This window comes from Chaetodon auriga, chromosome 1 (assembly GCF_051107435.1).
Source record: "Chaetodon auriga isolate fChaAug3 chromosome 1, fChaAug3.hap1, whole genome shotgun sequence".
NCBI lineage: Eukaryota > Metazoa > Chordata > Actinopteri > Chaetodontiformes > Chaetodontidae > Chaetodon > Chaetodon auriga.
In genome coordinates this window covers 28,578,335-28,603,553 of record NC_135074.1, presented here as the reverse complement: position 1 = coordinate 28,603,553, position 25,219 = coordinate 28,578,335, and the positions used below count along the sequence as shown (strand labels likewise).

At 41.7% G+C, this 25,219-nt stretch overlaps 1 protein-coding gene across 1 annotated transcript; it reads right to left on the bottom strand.

The window, feature by feature from the left end:
• Positions 1 to 6,793: 6,793 nt before the first annotated feature.
• Positions 6,794 to 24,477, bottom strand: hsd17b12b (hydroxysteroid (17-beta) dehydrogenase 12b). The gene is made up of 11 exons (XM_076733527.1): positions 24,146 to 24,477; positions 17,880 to 17,926; positions 16,199 to 16,274; positions 15,358 to 15,465; positions 14,676 to 14,740; positions 13,915 to 13,959; positions 13,055 to 13,089; positions 11,831 to 11,912; positions 11,010 to 11,075; positions 10,666 to 10,815; positions 6,794 to 8,229 (listed from the first exon to the last, which is right to left on the bottom strand). Exons 1-11 carry the CDS (start codon positions 24,321 to 24,323, stop codon positions 8,122 to 8,124), a joined length of 960 nt encoding a protein of 319 aa, XP_076589642.1. The 5' UTR covers positions 24,324 to 24,477; the 3' UTR covers positions 6,794 to 8,121.
• Positions 24,478 to 25,219: the final 742 nt, after the last annotated feature.

Below are 25,219 nucleotides of genomic sequence, written 5' to 3'. Positions count from 1 at the left end.
CATAATGAAAAGGGTGTGTTTGATATATGCTTACAATCAGCAGGGTGGATCATCATGTGAGTGAAGCTGCAGCTAGCCCACAGGCCCCATTGACTGGATGACGTTAGTTTACCTTCAGTTAACTGAAATCATGGTTTAGTAAAGAACGATGTCAGAGTCAGCTTATTAGCTTTTTCTGCAGCTTTCAACCAGACCTCATCGTCTTCTTCAGCAGGTGGACTTTCCTCTATTGTGCGCAGACAGCTGACATTTAAAACCACAAGAAAGACAGATTGTTGCATGCCGCAAACTACGCCTACTTCTAAAGAAGAGGAAAAGAAATACGAAACATGATTGACACGTGCACAGAATACAGACCGAGGGGAACTGCAACCCTTTTTAGTTTCGATTACTCCAAAACCTCTTGAACTGTTTAGAAGCAATTTTTATGCAGGTAACTTGTATCTGTGTTCTACTCATTAACAGTCATCAAGTGTTGAACAAGCAATGTTAAGAGTCACAATATTTATTGAGATTGAAGTCAAATGTTATACTTCTCCCACAAGCAGGGCGGAGGTAACAGCATATGGGGGCAATTGTAGCAACACACCTAATAGCTTGAGACGGAGGCGCCTGAGGCGAACGTGCAGGGAGAGGAGAGCACAATGCCATGTCTCTTACAAAAATCAATCCCCTCCACTGACAGATGGGAGGCACGGTTGTCCAGAATTAGCAAGACTTTAGCTTGAGGGCTGGATCTTGTGTGAGCTTGAACGTGGCACAGGAAGACAAGGAAATTGTCTTCTTACATCTCAGCTGGATCCTTCCAGCGTCCCAATAGATCGAGGTAGTCCATCTCTGAAAAAGTGAAGGACGAAGTTGCTCCTTGTGAGGATGAAGTGGGGAGGAATGGTGCTACCACCGTGGTCACCAGAGAACCATGCTCCCCAGAGGTCACAGCTCCAACTGTTTGGCATCCTGTCTTGCTTCTTCTGGACTGTTATAGCAGTTTCATCTGCATTCCATATGTCATTCGCACTGAAACTGTATGTCTCATGACCTCCTCCATATTACTGAAGAGCCTTCCCACGCTGGTTTGAGTAAAGCTTGTTGCTCTGGCAAAGCTCGTAGCCTGGGGACCGCAGAGAGAAAGCACGCATGCCTCTGAAGAAAGCCAGTAAGCCAATCTGGCCCTGCCATCTCATTGGCACTCTGTGAAGTTGGGAACTTAAGATCATATGCCACAGCCAGTTGGCAGGAAGGCTTGTGTGTCTTTGGGGAGAAAAAGGTTGTATGTTAAGCATGGTTTTTGGTTCATTAAAAAAGGCAAAATTAAGTGGCTGTTGCATTAATTAGACGACCAACACACACATATATGTATTTATGTATAGACACACATACACTCATACATACATACTCATATACAGTATATGTGTGTGTGTGTGTGTGTGTGTATGTATATGTATGTATATATTTATAGATAGATAGATAGATAGATAGATAGATAGATAGATAGATATGCATACATATATACATACATACCTGTGTATCGTTGTAATAACAGCTCCATCTTACGACACTGTTCTATTCACCTCCCTTGCTGTTTTGTTTTCCTTGGTCTGAATCCAGACATGCCGAGAGCAGACAGTGTATAGGGCCTGCTCTGTAACGTGTTAAAATTTAATGGCTCCAACCAGGTTTTGAATGTGAGTTTCAATACCAGGCTGTCACTGCACACCAAGCATGAAGCTGAAAAATGTTGATTTTCAGCCAACACGGCAGCATTTGAAGTTAGGACAACTTTTGATTTGTAGACAATGAAGATTTAGAGAGCATGAGAAATTGGCTCTTGACATTTGACATGTGACAAAGCAATCAAATGTGTGACAACAGAATGTGTGATGGCTGTACAAGCAGGGTAACAGATGAGCCAGAGGACGGACCCAAATGCAGATGCTTGAGGCAAGGCTGGAGTGCTTCAATGAGTTTAATCCACAAAACACAAAAGTACAAAGGCTTACAGGGATGAGGCAGGCAAGGATCAAAACTGGATAAGGCAGTCCAAACAGGCAAACAAATCCAACTGGAAAAAGGCAAAGAGACACTGAGATTCTTCGAGTGGCACTGGCAGGTAGTGGCACTCTGTGGCAGCCTGCGGCAGCCGAGCAGGACTCGTTCAGCAGCTGAGACTTGACTTGCTGTCAAATAGGGCAGGGCCAAATCTCTGTGGATGGTTTGTTGTCACGACGGGTCGGCAAGGCCATGATTCTGCTGTGCTTTTTTGTTTTTAATTCTTTTAATGCAATTATGTCCACCACAGAGGTTTCGCCTAATTAGGTAAATAAAAAGGAACAAAAAACACTCTTTGTTAATAATTACTTTTATACTCATTTATGGCATTCAGTTACAATAATGAAAAACAAATCCTTTGTTTTATTATTAAAAAGATATCTTAAAAACACAGCTACCTAATAAATATAAATAAAAATAGGAGTGAAAAATCTGGCTACATGGTTGCACATTTCTATTTTCAGTCCTGTTTGTTGTTCACTGTCACAAGTTTGTTTCACCCCTTCACAACATCTAAGCAGCGTCAGTGACAAGAGATACTGACATAGTTAAGTGGTATAAAACATTCAATAAAAATGTCATTTACAAATGTGAAAATGTTTTAATACTTGCTGCGGGATGCCACAAGCTGCTGCAGGGATGCCACAAGCTGTGATCGGTGCAATTTGAGATGCTACAATTGTCCTCGGTCCCACCTAGAATAACTATAGTATCTTGACTATTAACAAAATGACCTGTTTGAAACAGTACAGACATCCCATGGGGCCTCATGGTAAGAGGGACGTCCTTAAAGTTCCCATGAATTGGTTAGCAGAGCGCAAGTTGCATGTTTTCTGTAAAAACAGGATGCTATAGGAAGCTGCAGCTAGCGATCCTATCAGCTGATTCTGTCCAGACTGGGAGCTCACTGTGAAAACACCCAGACCAGGACCTAACACAGCCTAAGAGACCAAGAGAGAACAGTTTGATGACAGGGAACAGGAGCTAAGTGGTCACCTTGGGACTGAGTCAGCTCATAGAAGTGCTAGCAGCACAGCTAATTGAGCTAACCAGCTAACAGCAGCTACAGCTATCTGTCCATCGGGAAACTCCGTAAATCACCAACAATAAAGGAAAAGCAGCCTTTTCTTTGTTTAATATGATCAGTTTCACCCAAAACCAGTGAATGAAGTTATAAAGATGTGTTTTTGTACGGTGATCTGCCTCCAGAAACAACAAGCATTTCGTTGGAGGCAAAATTAGTTTAAGCTCCTTACTACAGAATGACTCATCAACATTCTTTTATTGTTTTCCAGGAAATGACAAACTCTAAAATGCCATTAAGAATAAATACAAAACCACCCTTTGTCACTGTCGGGCCAAATACTGGCATATAGGTGACAATCAGCTCAAGACGTGAAAAAAAAATAACAAACCTTACACATCTATTTTGATGTTATTGGAACTTTAATCAAAAGGAGCTTTTGTCAGTTTTCTTTCAGCACTCCATGACCCCTCAGTGTGCCGTGTTTTTCTAGCCTTACAAGTGGAGATTATGGGTAGCAGAACATCTCCGAACACTTTGAGAAATGCTTCTATAAAATCAGTGTTAGTTCTGTTCCTTCCCAACAAGAACTTGAAAGCAGCAGCCTCTCTGTGCAGAGTTTGCATGTTCTCCCTGTATTTGCGTGGGTTTCCTTCTCCCACAGGCCAAAAACATACAGCACAGGTCAGCGACTCTAAATTGCCTATAGATCAGAGTAAGTCTGCTTGTCTGTCTGTGTTAGCCCTGCAACAGACTGGTGACCTGTCTTGGAATAGACTCCAGCGACCTCATGCTCCTGAACAGATATGTGAGTATAGAGATGGATGTTTGGAATTGGTCAAATTGGTGAAAAACACCAGTGAATGTTTTACCAGAATCAATGACTCAGTGACAATCTGAGGGTTACTTGAGGAGATTGCTTCAAACATAACTTTTATCTGCGCATTAGTGCTTAACACCAGAAATGGTGGTTGAAGAATTCAGACTTTGACTTTCAGTAAATATTAACCAAAAATCTTTTGACTAATTAGTCAAAAAAAAAAGTTATGCAATCCTGTTGAGCAAATTTGATTTGTCCAAAAAGTAGGTTTATTCATTGGTTATTCAAAGTTTTATGAAGTGTTATAAATGATTAAATGAATAATGGACTTAAGTCTGTGAGACCACACAAAGCTTTGGCGGGAGAAAAAACATCTCTGATGTCAATGCCATGATCACTGAATTAACTGACAAAGGAAACACCAGTGAAAGAGTTTTTCTTTAACAAGCACATTTTCAAAAAGGCTTCCTCACGAACATGCAGATATTTACGTAACAACCAAAACTTACACAGGCTGCAGCTGACAAACAGTCTCTGTAATTGAATTCATTCATGTAGCAGACACCTGCAGAGTGTATTTTAAAGTATATATAATTTCAGTCATCGAGTAATGGAGGAAGCGCAATCCAATATATCCTTGAATCAAACAACTACTCATTCATCCTGTAATAGCTGCTTCATAATTGTTTGTTTTTGCCTTTTAAACAGAAAAATATCTCATTCTTGACTGTGCAAAGATGATATAGACACAAAGCTTGATGCAAAAACTGCCTCAGTGACAGTGAACCAGAGTGGGAATGAATTGGTTACAGGAGGGCTCATTTAGTGTAAAATCTGTAAAAGAAGGACGTGAAGAATCCAGGTAAAGGGTGAAATTTTGTTTTTATTGCAAGGCCCAAGGAGGGTACTACATGACAGCTGGGGGATTTTCACGTGTTGTAGTCCTGTGGTGTGGCCTCATGATTCACGATTGTGTCTTTTGCTTGTTTCTCAGATATAATCAAAGAAACCAAAAAAAATAAATAAATCATGTTCAATAAACTCATGGCTTACTCATATCAGAAATATCAGGGCTAATTTACAGCTTGCAGGTGTTAATATGCAGTTATGGCTGTGCTAAGAGGAGGGATTGTTGTGTGTGAACAGTGCAGTTTGTGCTATTTAGCTCAAAAAAGTGTATCAATAGTGCCACCACATGGAAAGGCCTGAAAGATTTGGATGGCTCTCTGTAGCCAGCACTTCCCCTTACAAACAGCTCGATTTCAAGCAGCATTTACAGGAACCTTGATCTATAAAGCTGTAAACATTAAATCTAACAGATTTTAGCCTTAACAATAGAGAAGACAGACCACCAAATACACGTTAGAACATATACATATATTGAATTGAAAATCATAGTTGTAGGCATTAAAAGAAAGCCGTCATGTAAATGTTAAAACAGCCTGACGAGGTGAAAGCAATGCTGTGCAGGAAATCACAAAACAACAAAGCAAATTCACTTTGAAAATACAGAAACAGAAATGGTTTGTTATCTGCGCACTGGTTCTCAGAAGCGCTCCATCACAGTTCCTCAGTGTTTTGACTCAGTGCAGATTCATCCATTGCCTTATAGGGTGTCCACCAGTGGTAACAGCTTAACCAAAATATCACCACCAACGGAGGTTTGAAGTCCACACAGTCTGCATCCGTAACACTGCTGGCATCCGTTGGTCTCTAGACTGGTTGCAGGGAAGCCAAATGGGTCAAACACGTGACTGTCATGCTAGAACTTCCTCTGGAGGAGCTCATCTGGTGCTCCTCCTCAGGCTCTCCACAGTCTGCAGGAAGGACCGCAGGGCTTGGTCCTCTTCCAGGGTGGAGCAGTCCTCCTCCTCCTCCTCGATGATGCCGCACTGCACGCAGCGGAGGCGGGGCTCACGTTGTCCGGCCCTGCAGACACAAGCTGTGGCCAGAGACTGGGGGAACTCCTCCATCACCAAAGGCAGCAGATGGGCAGGGAGCGTGTCCATGCTGGTCGCCATAGTGAACGGTGGCCCAAATGTGAGGGTGACGAGCTCAGGAGTAGATGTGGCAGAGGACGTGGGACTTAAAGCCTTTTGTGAAAAATTCTGTTGTGTCTGATCTGTGGTCTCCACAAGTTTTTACAGATGATGCAGAAATATAATAGTCAATCAGAGACGGTTGTTTAGTGTTCAGTCCTGAGGGTTCTGCTTGATGAGAGTTGATCTGAGCGATCCTGTTTTGCTCTTTTTCCGATCTGCTCTTCGTTCTGAAACTCTGCTGTGAGATCACAGAGTGTGTGCGCGCCGGTGCGAGCGAGCCGTGGACTCTGAGCACCAGTCGGCTCCTCTTTATATACATCTCTGCAGCCCACTCGCTCCTTCCTTTGGGCATCCCTCCACACACTGAGCTCCTCTCCCCTCCTACATTGTCAGCGATGACACATTTCCGCAGCTTCCATACCGGTGCACCGGAATAATCTCCCAGAAACTGTTGGCATGGGAACCAGCCGGCGATGTTTGGGAGGGAAGAGGCAGAACGTGAAAAAGTAACACTTTTGTATGGACTGTGAAAATGATGATGAACGGTAAAATAACTCCAGGAAGTTACATGAGCTGACTGATGAAGAGGAGGAAACACAGAATATGAAGCATTTTCAATCCAGAGAAGAGTTTGAGGACTTTTCCACTGAATGTTTGGGTGTGATTGTATCACATGAGGAGGTTTACAGACATTATACAAATCCTACATGGGATGTTTTATCAAAACCTTATCTTATCAGACCTTTCCATGTTTTTAGTATAAAATAGTAAATGCTCTAAATCTTACAGTCATGGAAGCCAAAACAGAAGTGACAAGAAAGATGAAACTGAGCATAAGAAGTCAGAAAGAGACAGAAGTCTGGATGAAGTTATTTAAACTGATATTTATTGTCGGCTGAAAGGACAAATGCAATGTGGTCTTCTATAGTCAGTGCATCCTAATGATATCCAGGTGTTCTGGTTCGCTCTGCTTTCACCCCAAACTACATGCATCCCAGGGATTTGGAGCACATCTAACACATAATGTCATTACCTGACCAAGACACGAACTTTAGAACTGAAGCTGGTCCCCGGCTGCTGCACCCAAACAGTTAGCGTGAGTGAAAGCAAGCAAAAGCTGATATCTGAGCCAAGACGAGTGAAGTAAGAGACTATTACTCACAAACTCTATGAACACGAACTTCACGTACACGCAGTTTTCAAAAGTCAAAGTCCATTTGTGTCTGTACATTTGGTTTTGTTTAACATGTAAGTAAATCTGACGACAACATGGGAAAACATTTACTGCTGCACACAAAACCACCCCCTCGTTATACCCACGGTTGAATTTATCTTGAGAATTGTAAGAATTATTGTGTAGAAAGTCACACCAAACAGTAACACTGGCTGTAAGAATTAATTTGAATATCAATTCTGCAGGTAAACATGACACACATTCAATAACCAGAACTTCCCCCCTGTGCTGGTTTTCTTCTACAGTGTACGCTCTAATTATTTTACAGATGAAATGTAGTCTGGTTAAATTGTACATGCGGTCCCTTCAACACCACATCGACACTGTAGAGACAATATGAAGATGAAAAAAATAAAGTAATGATTCTGAGTTGGCGCTCCAGAAGAAAGGTGTAAATCTGAGTGCTTTGGGAAAATTACAAAAGCATGAGAAATAAGAAAGCCATTATCACCAAAAAAACAGCCAATTTCGTGTTATTTAAGTGCTCTAGAAAGTGTTAGCAGTGAGTACCGCCTCCAGTGTTTCACTAAAGAGCTCGAAGATAAAAGCTGGTCCTTCAGCTCACAGGAGGCCCCAAACCTCAGACATCCAAATCATCTATATCCTTCCCTGAACATGTAGGCTGAATGGAGCATGTTTGGAGGACAGATGGAGAGCTCTGGGAATAGTTTTTAGGTTCCATGTTAGTGTTTCCATTCATTAAAGCTGACCAATCAAAGACGAGCACCGCTTTGTTCAGTATTTTTCACGCAACTGTTTGGATTGAATACCTAACGGTGAACGCGGCGAGATGCGGCCTCACATGACTGGGAGCGTCAGAGGGAGGGAAACTGGGACGTTGTGCAGAAACAGTCCCATTTTCTCTTCTTGGTCCACGCTGGTGGTGACCGGACGAGTCGTCAACACAGTCGGTCCCCCCTGTCGCCGCCGCTCCCGGCCGCCGCTGATCTATCTACCCCTGCTTCTGCTTCTTGAGGTAACGAGCGCGCTGGGACAAGCCCATCCCCATCATGTAGTTGTTGAGGATCCTGGCAGGGAGCAGGGCTGTAGTCACCCAGCCCTACAGAGGGAAATTACATGGTCAGCTGGTGGCATTTACAAATAACAGATTAGCATTCATTATTAATTTCCAACCCACAGGAGCAACAACTGTGGCGAGCAAGTTTGTGCAAAGGGAAATTCAGGCAATGCTCTGCTCAAACGATGCCTGATTTACTGCCATTTTGGTACAAGTCTCTGCAGCAGCAGCACATATTGCATAGAGATCAGCCATTTCCTGATGTTATCCAAATCTACAAAGACAAAACCTCAGTTTCTTTAAAATGCGGTGACCTTATCTTTCTGGACATGGGGTCAGCTGCAAAATTTGCATTTCAATTGTACATCTTGTGCATCAGTAGGAAGTTCAAATTACAGCAATAAAGTCTTCTCTGCTTTACCCATAAAGTGATGTAACTCACATTTAACTCACCAGTCAACAGCACGGCAGCTGAGACAGCTGAAAGACCCCCTGCTGTTTCTAATCCTTCTCTAAGTAAGGAGGAGTTTTATGACGCATCATAAACGGTTCTTTCACTGACTTACTATTACACCACATTCAATTTAATACCTATAGATTTCCTCTCAGTTGTACTCTTTTCATTTCTCATGCCAATTTACTCTAAATGTGAATTTTGTGATATATCGTTAAATCCAAGATGGATATAATGGATAATATATTTGAATTACGGGCGGTTTGAGTAGTCATACAGTTAAAAAAGGGCACATTTGCTGTAGTTAGTGACAACATTCAAACTGCTATTGAGGATAGCTGGGTCACACCTGTCCAGGTGAAAATACTGACAAAGATGTTGAGCTTCATCACCTCACATAACGTTTATGGTCCCAATGACAGCTTCTTAGCAGACCAACAACAGGATGAAGTTTCTAACTAACTGTGTTTAATGCAGCTGAAACATGATTGAATTTGAGCTTGTATTCATATCTCACGGTACAGTGGATCATTCACCGTGACGTCTTAATTGTACAACCAAAAAACATCTTTAAAAAACAAACTACAGCAAAGATGACAGAACATCTACATTCAGAAGGTTGCAGATTGCTTTACAGCGGTCTCGATTAGCCACTGGTGACTCGTGGATTATGACGAGGAGACGGACAGAGCGGTGCCGCACAACTGACGGGAGAGGGATTATCAGATAATCAGAACACACACTATTTGTCTCCTGCTTGTGGTTTAGTGAAACATAGGGCTTGATGGCAGCAAAGATAAGTGCTGCGTTCACGTTATCTGCACAAAAACTGTTGACTGCACACGATCAACAAAGGCTCGTCTGTGCTGAATGGGATTTATTGAACACCTGTATGCTGTGGTGGACGGTGTTGTTATTTATAAATATATATCAATAAACATGTTCATTGATATTCCAGTCAGATCGTTCAACAGTATCCAACACACCAAGGAGAAAATGACTGTTTCCCCGTGCAACCTCTCCAAATGCCCGAAAAAGCCGCACTAAATTAGCGTCTCTGTTTCATTTCTGATGCTCGTGTCTCCACAGATTAATTACAGCGTTGGGACGCCGACAATGCAGCAAGGTAGCGGAGCATCCCACTCCATTATTCCAGAGGATGTTTACCTTTTGACAGATGCTTTAGCAACTGTCGACACAGTATTAATTTAGTGAATGGAGATGAGCAGGTGGGAGGCTTTTTTTTGTGTAAAGTGAAACTGCAGCCTGATGAGGTTCTGGCCCTGTTGCCCTTGAATACCTACGACACGACTGAGCTTTCCTAATGAGGGTTACGCCTCAACAGATGTATTACTTCAGCGGGGAAACCAGTTGCGTTAGACTGGTTTTACTCCAGCAGAGTTTCCCTAGCCGTCAAAGCTACACTTCAACTGTTCGGCCTGGTTATATAAATGGCCACAATATGCAGAGGAAGATTTGGCCTGTGGTGGGCTCTCAAGTTCCAACTGGCTGAAGCACGTTCAGCAGATCTTGAGTCATTCTGAGTGGACAAGCAGATGACAAAGCAGGTCCTCAGTTAGCGCAGATGCCAGTCTCCGTGACAGGCGAGCATCGTTGGCTCCTGCGAGGCATTCGATAAAAAGCCCAAACAGATAGAGATATAATGTCGTTTTGTGTCGTACAAAAGGAACTCTGCTTGTTTTCCAGACATGAATGTGGCTCTTCAGCAGCCTGAAATGCGTTTCACCTCGCTCTACAGAGAGACTGTTTGACGACTGATGTAGAAAATAGACTGTGGGTCCTTTCAAACTAATTTCAGCTGGAGTTTGGCTGATGGGGGAACGTTTGGCAATCATTTCAGAGGCAGTTCATTTTAGGTTTTTAGAGAAATCAGTAACTGCTTTCTGTGATCAAAAATGAAGCTCAAATCTGAATGAGTGAAGATTTGACGAACTAAAAACACATGGCATGTGCACCATTTACATTAGACTCTCTGTTCTTTGCTATTACATACCCAGACTTACCATAACGGCATGCGGCAGGTAGCCATTGGTCTGGGTCTGTAGCCCCACAGTGTTGAGCTCTGCTGAAACATAGCGCTCTGGAGTGGGCTTGTCCAGCGTAGCCCGACGGATTTTACTCAGCTTGGTTGCAACAAAAAATGGCAAAACACTCTGGAAAACCCAAGGAAACACACTGGTTACACACAGTTTGGTAAAGTATCGACACAGTGTTGAGAGAACATTTATTTTTCTTAAGCCTAGAAAAGGATTTTTCTTCAAACTGCATGTTTAACTACAGTTATGACCCAACAAGCTTTATCAAAAGCATGTGGGCTTGGAGCAGGAGGACTAAGGTCATGGTTTACCTGGATGATGATGCCTTTGCTCTTGTATTCAGCTTGAAGCCCTCGTGAAAAGAAGTCCACAAATGCCTGTATGAGATAAAGGCAGGTCAAAACTACAATTCCACAAAGGAAAAGATGGCATCAAATACCAAAAATCATGGGATTTCAATTCTCAAAAGAACATATATAATACAAAGTGCTGCTGCTGCTGCTGCTGTGCAAAAACATAAATCTGTGCAGTATACACGTACATTGTACTTCCACAATGTTAATGGCAGTTGTAATGAACTGAGATCATTAAATTGAGCATTAAACTAAAGATTCACGCTGGATGGATTTTAGATTTAACACTTTTAAACAGAAAGACACGAGGATTTAGTGGATAAACATGACCCAGTATTAAGACACCAGCAAATTAATCAGCTCAAAGTGTGAACAGCCGGCTTTTTAAGCTAACAAACACACATGAGACGGTTATAAAACATTATGACGCCACATGCTCCTATAAACATTTTTAATTGGTACACTACCTCGGGACCTGAGTTAGTCAGCGACTTATTTATATTCAACAATTAAAACAGCAAATGTGAAAAAAAGACGATCCCTCCCTTTATCTCTAAATCCAAATAAATGCTGAACTAACATCTCTCGCCATCAGCAGACACGTTTTGCCTCAATGTGTGTTAGCAGAATAATTCATAACACAAGGACAAGGATGGGTTTGTCCTCACGGAGAGCAGTATATGCTAAGATGTAAACCGTTTACGATGCAGAGATGCATCTGTATGCAACACTTCAGTTAACAACTGAGGAAAAGGTCATAAACTACACATTGAGATTACCTTGGAGGCAGAGTAGACGGTGAGCAGAGGAACAGGGTACATCCCACTGGCAGACGAGATGTTGAGGATCGCCCCCTTCTTCCTGAAAACACAGGAATTTATTCCCTATTTTATACTGAAAAACAAAGTATGAGAGACAGGGGTGACAGCAACAAACACTTCAGCCTGAGATCAATCCCAGAATGTAGAGGGAACATGATACGACGTGCGCTCGCAAGCTGAACCAAACCTGCTCTTGTTGTGCATCAAAGAAGAGCTGCGAGATATTGATCTGATCAAAGATACGCTAACATCAGCAGCCACATATTTACCTTCTGAGGATATTTTTGCTCCAGTTTGTGGTGCTTCCAACTAGAAGTGTATGTGCATGTGATGGCCAAGCAAGTGACGGCTTTCAGATAACATCACAACTACTACAATTACAGATGGTACGTTATGTATATATATATCATAAAGGAGATTACATTTCCCAATAAGAAATATCCCTCTTAAGGTGCAATTTGAGATTGAAACTTGTTCTTCCTTGCATAAAACCTTTGTTTTTCTTCAGGTTTACCCACTAATCTGGTCACTTCCTGTACTTCAAACCGATGCCTCACATGCTGACGCTGAGGCTTTATTGTGTTTTCAGCCTCGGTTATTTTAAATGCTTGTTAGGGGTGCAGTGCAGTTTTTTTTAATCATCAAAGAAAAAAAAAACACCCAAAACCACAACATGCTGTTATTACACTTCTGTTTCATACAGATGAAACAAACGAGATAAAACTTGTTGTTGGTAGGCAGATTTCTTTGTAGGTTTAGGACAGAGCGAGGCCAGCTGCTCCCCTGCTAAGCTAAGCTAAGCTAAGCTAAGCTAAGTGTGTCCCAGCTCCGGCTTCGCACTGATGTGAGAGCGGCATCAATTTTCTCATCTAACTCTTGGCAAGAAAATGAATGAGCATCTAATTATTCCTTTTACTATTTTGCATTGCATAAAATTCTTCATGTGCAGAATGAAAAAATAATTAAAATTAGCGGGAAGTCATTAATTGAATAACACAATTTTATAAAACTATTACATGACATGATGATACCATCACAATACCACTTCAGCTCAATATTACCTATTTATCATCCAGCGCTCTGCGCTGCTTAATGCATTTGTGCTGGCGTTAATTACCAAAGAGTCACAGACATCAGTAACCTGTTAACAAATCTCTTCCTGCTCGACTCAGACAAACTTACCGCTCCACCATTCGAGGCAAAACCAGGCGCGTCATCTGGAAACAACAGAGAGAGAGAGAGAGAGAGAGAGAGAGAGAGAGAGAGAGAGAGAGAGAGAGAGAGACAGAGAGAGAGACAGAGAGAGAGAGAGAGAGACAGAGAGAGAGAGAGAGAGACGGTGAGAAACAGAGTAAAAGCATTCGACGGACAAAAAATTCTATTAAAGTGTGTGGGCTGTGGACAAGTGTGTGGAGGTGTGCATCCACATTTGCAAATGTGTGTGTGCGTGGGTTGTGTGTGGAGAGGTGATCGGGGAGGGAAGACAAAGAGAGAAAGGGATGATAATGATAGCAGAGGGAGCAGTTTAAAGAAATATTGAATGACATAAATTAAGTGCTAAGAGAGTGGGTGGACTTAAGCTGTTGCTCTGGGAGCTGCAGAACACGGAGGAGAGGGACGGCAGTGACTTCCTGTGCTTTATGTCACTGTGTTGTCTGTGTCTGCATTGGCCTCTGGGACTACCTGACACTGGATCTCAAACTATATCAGCCATTTGAATCTTTGGACAAACGTAATAACTCAAAGGCAACCCGGACGTCACACGACGACAGACGTTTACGAGTCCAGGTCTGCGGAGTCCGTGTTGTGCAGACTGAGACTGATCCATTCATTTACGATAATCTCTGCTGGTTCTTCAAAGGCAAATGGGGAGAATTCGCAGTGCCCACAGGTGCCTCCACTCAACACCAACTCAAAGGACAAATACTCAGTTATTAAGTTTGATTTGTTTCTTCTCTGACGTTAAAAAGGAAATATCCTTTTTTGATGATCACAGCCAAAAAGACTCACTTACATCCCAGTTTTACAAAAGTAACCCTCACCTGGCACACTGAGGTTATGTTAATGTTGACCATGGTGTCGATGAACTGAAACGAGAGGAAAAACAGCAATGTGAGTAGTGTTTTTGTAGAAAATGCCATCAATTCAAGTGCAGGTATTAAAGATGGTCAGTTAGTAACATACAGTATATCATATGTTACTAAATATTGCTATATACTATACTCAGTATTGTTATTATTATAGCAGTTTTATTAGCAGTAGTTGTATTCTAGTATTCTTGTTACTTCATGTAGGATGTTGCACAACAGTTGCATTTCTATATAGACAGTTGCTATTCATTGTAGCGTAATACACACAGTTTACATATTTATATTTATATATTTCAAATAGACTGTTATTCATGCTTGACTTATATTGTTGTATTGTGTACATATTTTTGTATATTTATTTCTTTGTTTGTTTGTTGACTTTATGAACCTTCTCTAGCCTTTAGCTTTGGCTGAGATTTGCCACATGCACTCACTCTGAGTAAGCCAGCAGTATAATTACAATGTGTTATCAATTACAAATGCATGTTCCAGTTCTCAACCAAAGCAGTTAACTGGACAGAACCCAGTTTGTACTGGAACTACAAATAAGATGTGTATGAAAAACAAACTGTATGTTAAGAATGTGCTTTATTACCACTTTTATTAATCATAATCTTCTAAAAGGTTTTACAAACTTTTTATTCTTGATATGCACGCGTGGTATAATCCTTTATATTCATGACAATTAGAATGATAATGAACCTCTGACTCACCGTGTCGAGGTTGGGGACGTTGAGGAAGAACTCGGGGTATGAATAGGAAATCCCAACATTGTTCACTGTTAACAAGAGAAAACAACAACAAACAACAGGATGTTTTCAAGGAAGAGGGTGACCGAATGTTAATGAAATCTGCAGTGACATTGAAACTTTAGCTGTTCTTGTCATTTTTGACGAGGGAGTCTTCTTTTATTTCTTAAATTATGCTGAAGTGTTTTTGTATTTCAGGATTGTTGTTTAGTTTTTGTGCAGAATGTCTTCTGTGTTTTCACTGTCTTTTAACATCTTTGGGGGCTGGAAAACAGTGTTTTCACTTCAACATGTTATCCTTTGGATTTTTGTTTCCTCTGTCTCTGATAATCCATAAATAAAACCAACCCGCATTCAGAAATACGACATAATGTTGATGAACTGATGCATGAAAAGATAACATTTGTGTAATATGCAGTACAGAGTGTTATTCCTCTTTCCAATCTTAGGAGGGCAGCAGAGGGCTGAAGAAGCCTGGATAAATTAACCTTTATGATCATATGAAAACCTTACATTTATCAGAGTGGATTATTCAGCATTCCTGCCGTCTGTAGGCCATGACTCACACTGAATTTGCCATCTCATCTGACCAGCGGATTGAGTTTCATAAAAAGTGTGGTGGCCTGAGCACCTGCTGCAGCCTTACCCAAAACTCCAACCTCCAGTCCTGCAAGTCCATCTTCAATCTTCGAGTAGATATCTACAGCACTGAAGTCTGCCGCGATCGTTTTGGTCTCCACACCACATTTGCTCGCTGGGGGCACACACGTGCATAAACATTTTATTTTTGCGTATATGTATGAGGAAAAAATGAAAAATCCCTCGTGTGAAACGCTCATGAGCGACCACGTTGCTAACAAACACCCACTTGGAAAGGGAAGGGAAGAGCAGAGGGGAAAAAATTAAACCCTGAAATAATCCTATATCATCAATGAGGATATCCTTCCCTTAAGAGAAAGCTTTCATTTAATTGGACAGATTCACTTTCAGCTCCAGCAGGAGGCTTTACTGCCTCATAACCGAAGGCGTAAGAGTCCCGCTGAATCTCCACTCAATAAAAATGGGCTCGTGAAAAAACACGCAATTCAATGCAATACAATTTAGTCGTTAGTCATTTAGCCCCATTGGACTAGCACACAGTGCAATATGGATGCAACGTTTCAGGTTTGGGATAAATGAGGCCGTATAAGTGCACGGATCATTAAGACTGAACTCCAGTCGAGCAGCTGTCATGCTTAACACTGTATTAGTTTTGTGCCTCTGGACCGCAGGTACTGCTGATTTCCCTTGACTCTAAAATATGGGATTAGCTCATGTGATGGATTAAACACAGTAATATTGAGCCACATGCAGTACGTCAAAGTGACTTACATGAAGCTTGCCAACAAAAATCTTCACTTTCCATCAATTGTCGACGCCTGGCAGCATTTTTGTGAGCATTTACACAGCGTGTTTAATATAAATACACAAACACGCATACAACTCACAGATCGCCTTGGACACATCATCCAGCTTCTCCTGAGAGCGGCTGATCAGCACGATGGCGAAGCCTCTGCGGGCGAGCTGCAAGCACAGAAAACATGTCAACAAAGGCGACATGTGTGCACCTCAGCACATACTGCACGCAGGCTGCACAGCGATGCCGGTCATTTACTTTGTCGATAAGAGGGTGAAGCTGGCTTTAAACAGAAGTTTGTGATTATGGAAGATGGAATCTTTCATAAAGTTTTGTTTTAAAATAGAGTTTTGCACATGTTAAGTTAGTTTTGTAAGCCTGAACACTTAGGTTTGCATCCAGAACATTAAAAGGTGTGTTCAAAAGCACACTTTTGTCACCGTAAATCCTAGTTTTGTACACTTTTATAATTGATTTGTTCAAGTAACTCCTCTTTCAGATGACTGTGCATTCAGGTCATTGCTTGCAGGTTGAATTTTTTGGGTCTGAAGCCTGATTTCACATGCTGCGAGGTGAAAAAACATGCACAAGCGTCTGTCTGTGTGAGCATGGGCATTTGGCAGGTTGACTGCGTGGTAGTGTTTTGTTCACGGTGCGTCACAAAACGAGGCAGCTCGCGAGGGAGAGAGGGTGGGATTTCCAGCTTCTGACCAATCGGCGTCTTTGGAATCGCTACAAACAGCACAATTGGCTACAGAAGGTGAAATTCAGGCTGAAACTGAATATTCGTGGATTCTTCCAGGCGTCCACATCCACCAGTGAAGGAACAGGATACATAAACTGGGTCATTCTTCTGCAGTGTGGAATGTTTCTCATATAGGTCTATCCTAGTTAGCAGCGTTAGAACTAAGTATCTCCACTCAAGTACTGTACTTAACTACAAAGTTGAGGTATTTGGACTTGCTTTTTTCTTCATCCTTCTTCTACTGAATCTCAGACAGAAGTACTGCACTTACTACGTTTACCTGACAGCTTGAGCTCCTACTTTACACGTGAATATTTGTGTGTACAAAACATACAAAGAGCTTATAAAATATGATGTTTTTCTAATATTAAACTACTCAGCTGATGGGCTCTGGGTAACTGCGACACCATTTTTCACTATCTGTAGAATTTGTACAAATAAACAATCACTCGATTAATGGAGAAAATAATGAAAATGATCATTAGCGCATTCTTATATGACATCATTAAAACTGTGAAAGCCTGCTTTGTATTAATGCATGAATAATAATAATAATAATCTCATGATATGATACATATAGGTAATACCAGTCACAGGGGACATTTTTCTGCATTGAATACTTTGAATACTTGAAGTACAATTTCCTGATGATACTTGCATCATTTTCAATGCAAACCTTTTACTTCTAACACAGATTTGTTTCAGTTTGGTATCAATACTTTTAGCTAAGTAAAGGATCTGAGTACCCTGCTTATTAGGCAACACTGGGTGGCTAGCCAGCTAGCCAACGTTCGCTAGCATTTCTAAATGAACGCAAACGTTCAAAAATAAAAATCACAAACCTCAATGTTCAATCTCACTACACTACAGGTACAGAAGTATTTTAAAGCACACCTTTATGGATGGTTTAAATATTCCATATGTGTTTAGACGGAGGGAAATGCCACTCAGCCCCCTCCCGCCCGGCTGTGGCCCTGTGCTGTTCAGGTTAGCAGGCTGAAAATGTCCAGAATCCGGGGAATCTTACCTCCTCTGCGTAAGCTTTCCCAATCCCATCTGTGGCTCCCGTCACAACTAAAAAGAGACAACAGACGGAGACTGAATTAGCAGGACAAAGTGTAGGATGTTTTAAAGCAGATATGAAAACAGAGAATTTAATAAGGCAAGATGTGCTTCTCATTATCCACCACAGTTTGAGTCCAGGAACATACAGGAATGAGACTCAACTGGCCGGTTCATTAAAACTGAGAAAAGAAAGTTACGCTGTCCTTGTATATTTTCCTTTAGTGGAGGTAAGGAGCCGTTCTGAAACCATGAAAAACCCTGGACCAAGACAAGACAAAAGTATGTGGACGGGGGTGTCTGCATACCTTCATGTGGACATTTACATTTTGCCATGAAGGAGTAGCCACATGTCTCACCGAGTCTGAATGTGCTCTGTTAGCTTGAGCAGCTTTGAAAGAAACATTCCCGCAGAAGAAAATATTAGAAAATTTGAGACCAGAGATGTTTGTCCCCCCCGCTGTGGACTCAAAAGCAGAGATTTGATGTTGTTATCTTCTTTGGTGTGAAATCAAAATGAAGGCAGAAGACCAAGGGGGACTGAGCAGTGCTAGCCTCCACAGATGAACAGACGAAGAGCGCCACCTCCAGGACCTTTACGGCAGCAGAAACCTGATGATGAAGACGTCAGTTATGGACTGCTTGACAGACAGGTGATCTCTGAAGAGCGCAGTGCAAAACCACCAATGACGGCCAAGAACAAAAAAGCTTTAGAAAAATGAAATAAATTACGTTTCAAGGGTAAAGTGAATGTCAGCGCAGACAGATGAACGGCGGGATGGGGTACATGGAGAGCAGCCGAGGTGAATAAGGAGGACAGAGAGGGAAGGAGAGAGAGAGGGAGGGAGGGAGGGAGGGAGGGAGGGGGAAAGTTAGGTCCTCTCTGTCATCGGTGGCAGTCGAGCGAGCGGATGCCCTGGAACTGCCTGGCACAAACAGCAGCAGCAGCAGGGGCCTATTTTTAGCAATTCCCATCTTTCAGAAGGAACTATTCATCACACCTCTGGCTAAATATAACAAAAAGTAGATGGGGAGTGAGGTGGAGAGTCAGGGCGTTACAATATGTCCCTGTGTAACCTGGACAGATCAGTACAAAGAGCAACGTTCAGTTCATTTTAACGTAAACTCATGTGTTGTTCTTCATCTTACGGTTGTTAATTATTATTCTGTTCTTATCTTATTCCTGTTTTCACATTGTGGTTTAGATCTAGTTGTGAGAGTGACGTGCACATAGGTCAAACCACTTCTGTCTGGCTGGGTGCACTGAGCAGCACAGCCTCTAGGGTCCGCTAGAGGGGCTGTGGCTCATTAAACACTACAAGCAAGGTGCACCAACAGCAGTACAGACTCTATTAAAACACACTTTATGTAGTGAAGACTTTGAAGGAATCTAATAAAAAGTATTAAGATACCACTAATTTCCATTGAGAAACATGGCGTCTTCACTTCGAGACTACTTTCCAGAGGAGTACAGGGGACTGATGGAGAGCTTCATCACATGGTGCAACATCAATCACCTGAAGCTCAGTATCGGCTTGTGGTGGACTACAATGCTTCAAATATGGATGCTGCTGCAAAGAAGCTACAACTTGTAAAACGTGGAGAAAAAACACATCCCTGACAGAGAAGGCAGCGGCAAAGAAAGCACGGCTCATCTGGCATCAACGCTGACGGACGATCAGTCACTTAAACCAGCCTTCCCTCCCTGTTTCACTGGTTTTCGTCTCAGTAAACACCACACTGTTTCCAGCCTGAACACCTGGCGGTAAACCACTGACTTTAAAGGCATATTAAGGGCTCACAGTTGTTTTGCTTCAGCACCCAAAATACAGTGGCCTCACTGAAATGAGGAGACTGTTTTTTTGCTTTGCAGATCTCGTGTGAATGCGGCCTTTTGAGACCAAGAACTGCTGGGCGCTTTTAGTCTCTTGTTATATTATTTTAAGTACGGACGCTGGTGTTCAAACTTTTCCTGCAGTCCTCTCTCTTCCTTCACAAACTGTACACCTCACTGCGTGCGTTTGGATTATTTTTATGTGAGGTTATACGAGGCCAAGGATTGCTGTGGCACTAAAAGCTGAGCTGGTGGCCCATTGTGGCAGACTTAATAAGGTCAGCATCAGCACTGATACTGATCGGGCACATCGGCTTTGTGCATCCCTAATCAAATAATTTATTAGATAGCATGGTGTTTTTTTTTTTATTTGAGAATTACAAGCCTGTGACGTTGTAAATATCATGAGTAATGCTGTTAATGTGGGATTTTTCTGCCGTGATGCTCTCGGCCGGGGCTGAGCTCTGCACACCTGATCGCTGCTGTTTTGGTGAAGTTATTTGTGCCGTTGCCGCAATGCCTACTACAAATATCCCCACAGAGACAATAAAGTTTATTTTAAGCAAACATTTTGTTATTTTGACAGCACAATGCATCCCTTCTCTTACTCATCCGTCTATCTGCCCTTCGCTGTACCAATCTCCCCTCTGTGTGATCTTCCTGAGTACAGATGATGCTGAGGTGCCGAGCATCCTCTAGGGCTGCAGCAGAGCCAAACAGAAGGGAGTGGGGGAGGAAAGAGGAGAGAAAATGACAAACACGAACATGGGGGATCCTGGGGGCAACTATAAATAGCACAGAGAAGAGGAGGGGAGAGTGATGGAGAGTCTGCAGGCACAATGATGAGGGAAACAGAGGCTGGGTTATTTTTAGTTGTTTTAAGAATGAAATGTTTTGCAGTCGCAACAGAAAAAAAAAAAAAAGCTTTTACAGCTGAGTGCATGTTCCCTTCAGTCAAATAAAACAAGGGTTATTTCAGGAACTGCTGTCTTCTACAAAAGTAGGTTAGACCAGCTAGGTGCTCTGATGACAGTGCTGCTATGTGTCCTCATCTGGGCGTCGGTTTGATAGCCAACATCATTTTATTGTTGAGAATAATTGAAGGACTGGGAATAAATCACCTTTTTACATCTTCTGCACCTTAAAGGAGACATAATGAGGATTTGCTCTGCATTTTCTAATACCTGTGACAAAGTGCTGCCCTGCTTCCAAACATCCCCGAACAGTGGAGGTATTTGAAACAAACCACTTCATACAGAAATAACAGACACAGGATGTGTTTAATTCATTTGACCAGTAAGTGCGATCTACGGTATGTGGGGGAATGTGTGAAAAGCCAATTAAGTTAATCAATTAACTGATTAGCTGCCTGACAGAAAATTAATCAGCAACTACTTTGATCATCGATTATTCGCTTCAATCAAATGTCAAAAATTCTCTGGTACCAGCTTTCCAAAGGAAATAATTTGCTGCTCTTTTTATTTGATAGGAAGCTGAATATCTTTGGGTTTTTGACTGTCCAATTATGAAAATATTTATAAGTTGCAGCCCTAATGCAATGTGACACTGCACCAAGCACTACCTAAACAATGAAAATACTAAAATAATTTACTACCATATCTGAAAAGACAACAAAGACTATTATTATGACAAGATAGTTTGTCATCTGAGTGCAAAAGAACATCATAACTAAAGAAATCAGACTTGATTTGTATGTGTTTACACTTTGTGTTCGCGGGTTTATATGAATTGCACATTTATATCAGACATGTGCTCATATGATGCCATCACACACGCACTGAGAGGACTGTGAGGAATACACAATTAGCTGTAACTCCTTTTTAGACAGTGTTAATGTCTTACACACTTCATTTATAAACCAGCTGCCTTGTTACTACAATCTAAAACAATGCAGCCTCATCACTGAGAACTGAAGCACAGTATCAGACGGAATGAAACCACCACAATAGTTCTCTGTAATACTGCCACAGACTCCATCTTTGCCTCACGCAGACACACACAAAGTGCGATGTGGGTACCAGTGAACCAGAATCCCGAGGATCATGCGTCTCATTTATGAATGACTCTGGTCCTGTTACATAATCAGGCCGTCCTCTCAATCAAGTCCACTTCGCTGAGACAAAGTTTGTGAATGGAAGCAGCAGCCGAGGCCAACGGGCTCCTTCGCCTCATTGGATATTCTGAATCACTTTGCATGTGTAATCCAAAAATAAAAACCCATCTGACGCCTTTCCATTTTTAGCCGCACACAAAAAGATCAAAGGCAACTTCAGCTCACATCCTCCAAACATTTGGGTTTCTCAAGCAGGCCGATGCGACTGAGACTGCACTGGTTTAATGAGAAAAACTGGAAAACGCTGAGAAGCCTCGTGTCCAAGTAGATGAATACATACACGAAATACACAAACACAGCAAATGCATGAAGATTTTACCCAGAACAGACTATAAACAAGCATTTTATGATTTCCATCAACGATATAAGATGTGATGTAATATAACTGTATTAAAAAATACGTACATGCTTCCTATTTCTTTCCAAAACGCTGAATAAAATGCTTATTTTAACTATTATTCAGGAAGCTTCAAACACCTGTAGTCTAACAGCTTTGTGAATTATGATGTGACCCTTGAACACCAGACTCACCAACATTAACCCAGCAGTCTGTCCAAAGGTCCAAGTTTCAGTCAGAGAGCAAACCAGACAGATGGACAGCGTTCAGTCTGATTTGATAATCCCCTCGAGCTGTAATCCAATCACAGGATTTACTCCAGTTTACACCCGAATACAACACGCTGATCATTCCCCGCCCGCTCCTTATTTCACGTGAAAAGTACCAACGTCTGATGTTTTGTGGGACAAAGAAGGCAAAATGTGGAAACTTCACAATCATCATCGTGAACCATTAAACAGTCAGGCTAGACTTCTTAAGCAGACAGCTGTGACACAGCACAGCACGGTACAGCACGGTACAGGTTGTTCCTGACATGTTCAGACCAACACGCAAAAATCACTTCATTAAAGAAAACGTGTCTGGTTATAATTTATACTCAGTGGCCAATTTATTAGGAGCTACACCTGTACAATCTAACGCAATTCAGTACAACAGCTCTACCATGAATTCAACCTTTACACAGTTCGTAATGTCCTGTTTTTGTTGACAGTCGGAAATGTGTTTATTTCTGAGGTCACAGTTAAAGGTGGAGCTGTTCTGGATATACATTGAAAGGAGTTTCTAATTTTTTGTCCCTGCCGTTTACACACTTGAGGAGGGCAGAATATTAGTCCGCCTCTCAATTAAATGTAGTTCAGCACAACATTAAATGATCACGCTCTCAAACTGGAGGTGTATGTAATATGGAACTATGCTGTGAAGCAGTTCAAGCACATTTCCTCTCATGCAATAAAGTAAAAAGCTAATTCAGATAAAAGAAGCGTTTTCTAAAGGCAGTCAGGTCCAAAGCTTGCAGGCCTTCATTGCTCAATGAGCTGTTATCTACTGTACAGCTGATAATCAGCCAACAGGATCTGTTGGTACATCTAAGACCATGGACTTTGAAGACTGAAGTTAAATGTTATATTCAAAGGCCCTTTAATGAAAAGGTGCTGTTTGCCAACGCGACAAATAATCAAACACTGAGGTCGTTTAAAGCCGAGCTGCTGCACACATCACCTGTTTAACTGTGACGCTGGATGTGGTCAGAGATGCAGCCTGTTTTATACAGTCTGTGGATGCAACAGACTTTCAGCCAGAAGAGGTCAGTGAACAGTGCTTTTACAGCCTGAAGCTCAGTTTTACAGACACACACAATGATTTGGGCTCAGTTTTCAAAATGAGACCATGAATAAGGACAAAGGTAGAAGAAGTGAGATGTTACTGAATCATAAAACAATGATATTATCATATTATCATTCCTTTAAACACTAAGTATAACCAGTAAAACATGTTTTGGGAAAAATTTGATTTGACAATGGACGTTCTTGTAAATTCTGTGGATTATTGGACAGAAACCATGTTTTCATTTCTTCTCACGGTTTGGCAGTTTGGGTTCATGTTTGGAGAAAAAAACAGCTGATTAAAACGACATTTTCCTCAGTTTTACAAACACTAAAGAGATCTCAGGTTCAGGTTCAGCTTGATCCTCATCTGCACAGGAAACACCGCAAAACTAAACAATGACATTCATGAACTATTTTACTAACATTAATGTACAAAGTAAGAAGACAAGTTTGGCTATTTTGTCCTCTATGATATTTTGATATATTTTAACTTTAATGCAAATTATGCTTTTATTGTTTAAATAGAAAGCATCGACTTGAATGGCACAGACCACGGTAACCTCAGACAGTAACGTTATTATCTCCCAAAGTGTCTCACCTGCCCATTTCCCCAGTTCAGTGGGTGACACGAGCCGTCCGTTGCCCAGCACCCACACCTTGATCCCCGACAGCAGCCGGCAGACGGTGCACACAGACAACCAGGCCGCGGTCAGAGCACCGAGGCAGAACAGCGGCGTCTCCACGGCCCGTAACACTGCTTCTCCGCTGGACGACATACCTGCACCGCACGCACCTCTGCCTGTATTATCAGTTAATGCGAACGTCCGGGTTCACAATATCTGGGTTACTCTACAAGGAAGTGCTCAAAGTGCAAATGCATGCGTCAAAAAGGATTCAGGACGCCACTTCCGTGTTGGAGACTTCCGCATCAGCGTTTCACCGTCTGTGATTGGCCCTTTTTCTTCTTCTTCTTTTTCCGCTTTTGACAGCAAATTGCCGCAAATCAGAGCATTACTGCCACCTACTGAGAGCATGTACTACAGTCCTCCCTGTCGTCAGTCCCGTCTTCTGTAAACGTATAAAGAATATGTAATATGGCATTTACTGAGATGTTTTGTTGTTTTACAATTTATGCTTTTTTGGTCCTATTTCTATTCAAGCTCACTGTGTAATAGGCCCAGCTGTGTTTCATAATAAAAATATATTATCATGTTTCAGTCGTCCTGTTTCACCCTGCAAGGTTTTACAGTCATGTTTAAAGATTTATTTATTTTCATATACACAGCATAATCTTACAAATCAGACATTTTCCCTTCCTCCTGTTACATTCACCTAACTGCTTTTTAACCTTATATATCTGACTTTATATATTTTCTACACCTTCAACAATACGCTCTGCAGCATTTCTGAGGACTGGAACTTTCCACTCTCATGTCATCGCCTTGTTTTTGCATGAGTTGCACACACCTTTTCCACAAGTGTTCAGCAATTTCACTTGATTTTAAATTGTCCTTTTACCCGGAGATTGTGGTTGTTTATATGTTCCTTGAATTTCTGTAATGGGTGTTTCTTTCATATCTATTTTGGTATTTTATAATTGTTCTTGACAGCCTCCAGGCACTCTGGCAAAGTGTATCACTACTCCTTCTACCTACTGCTTCTTTTACAGGTG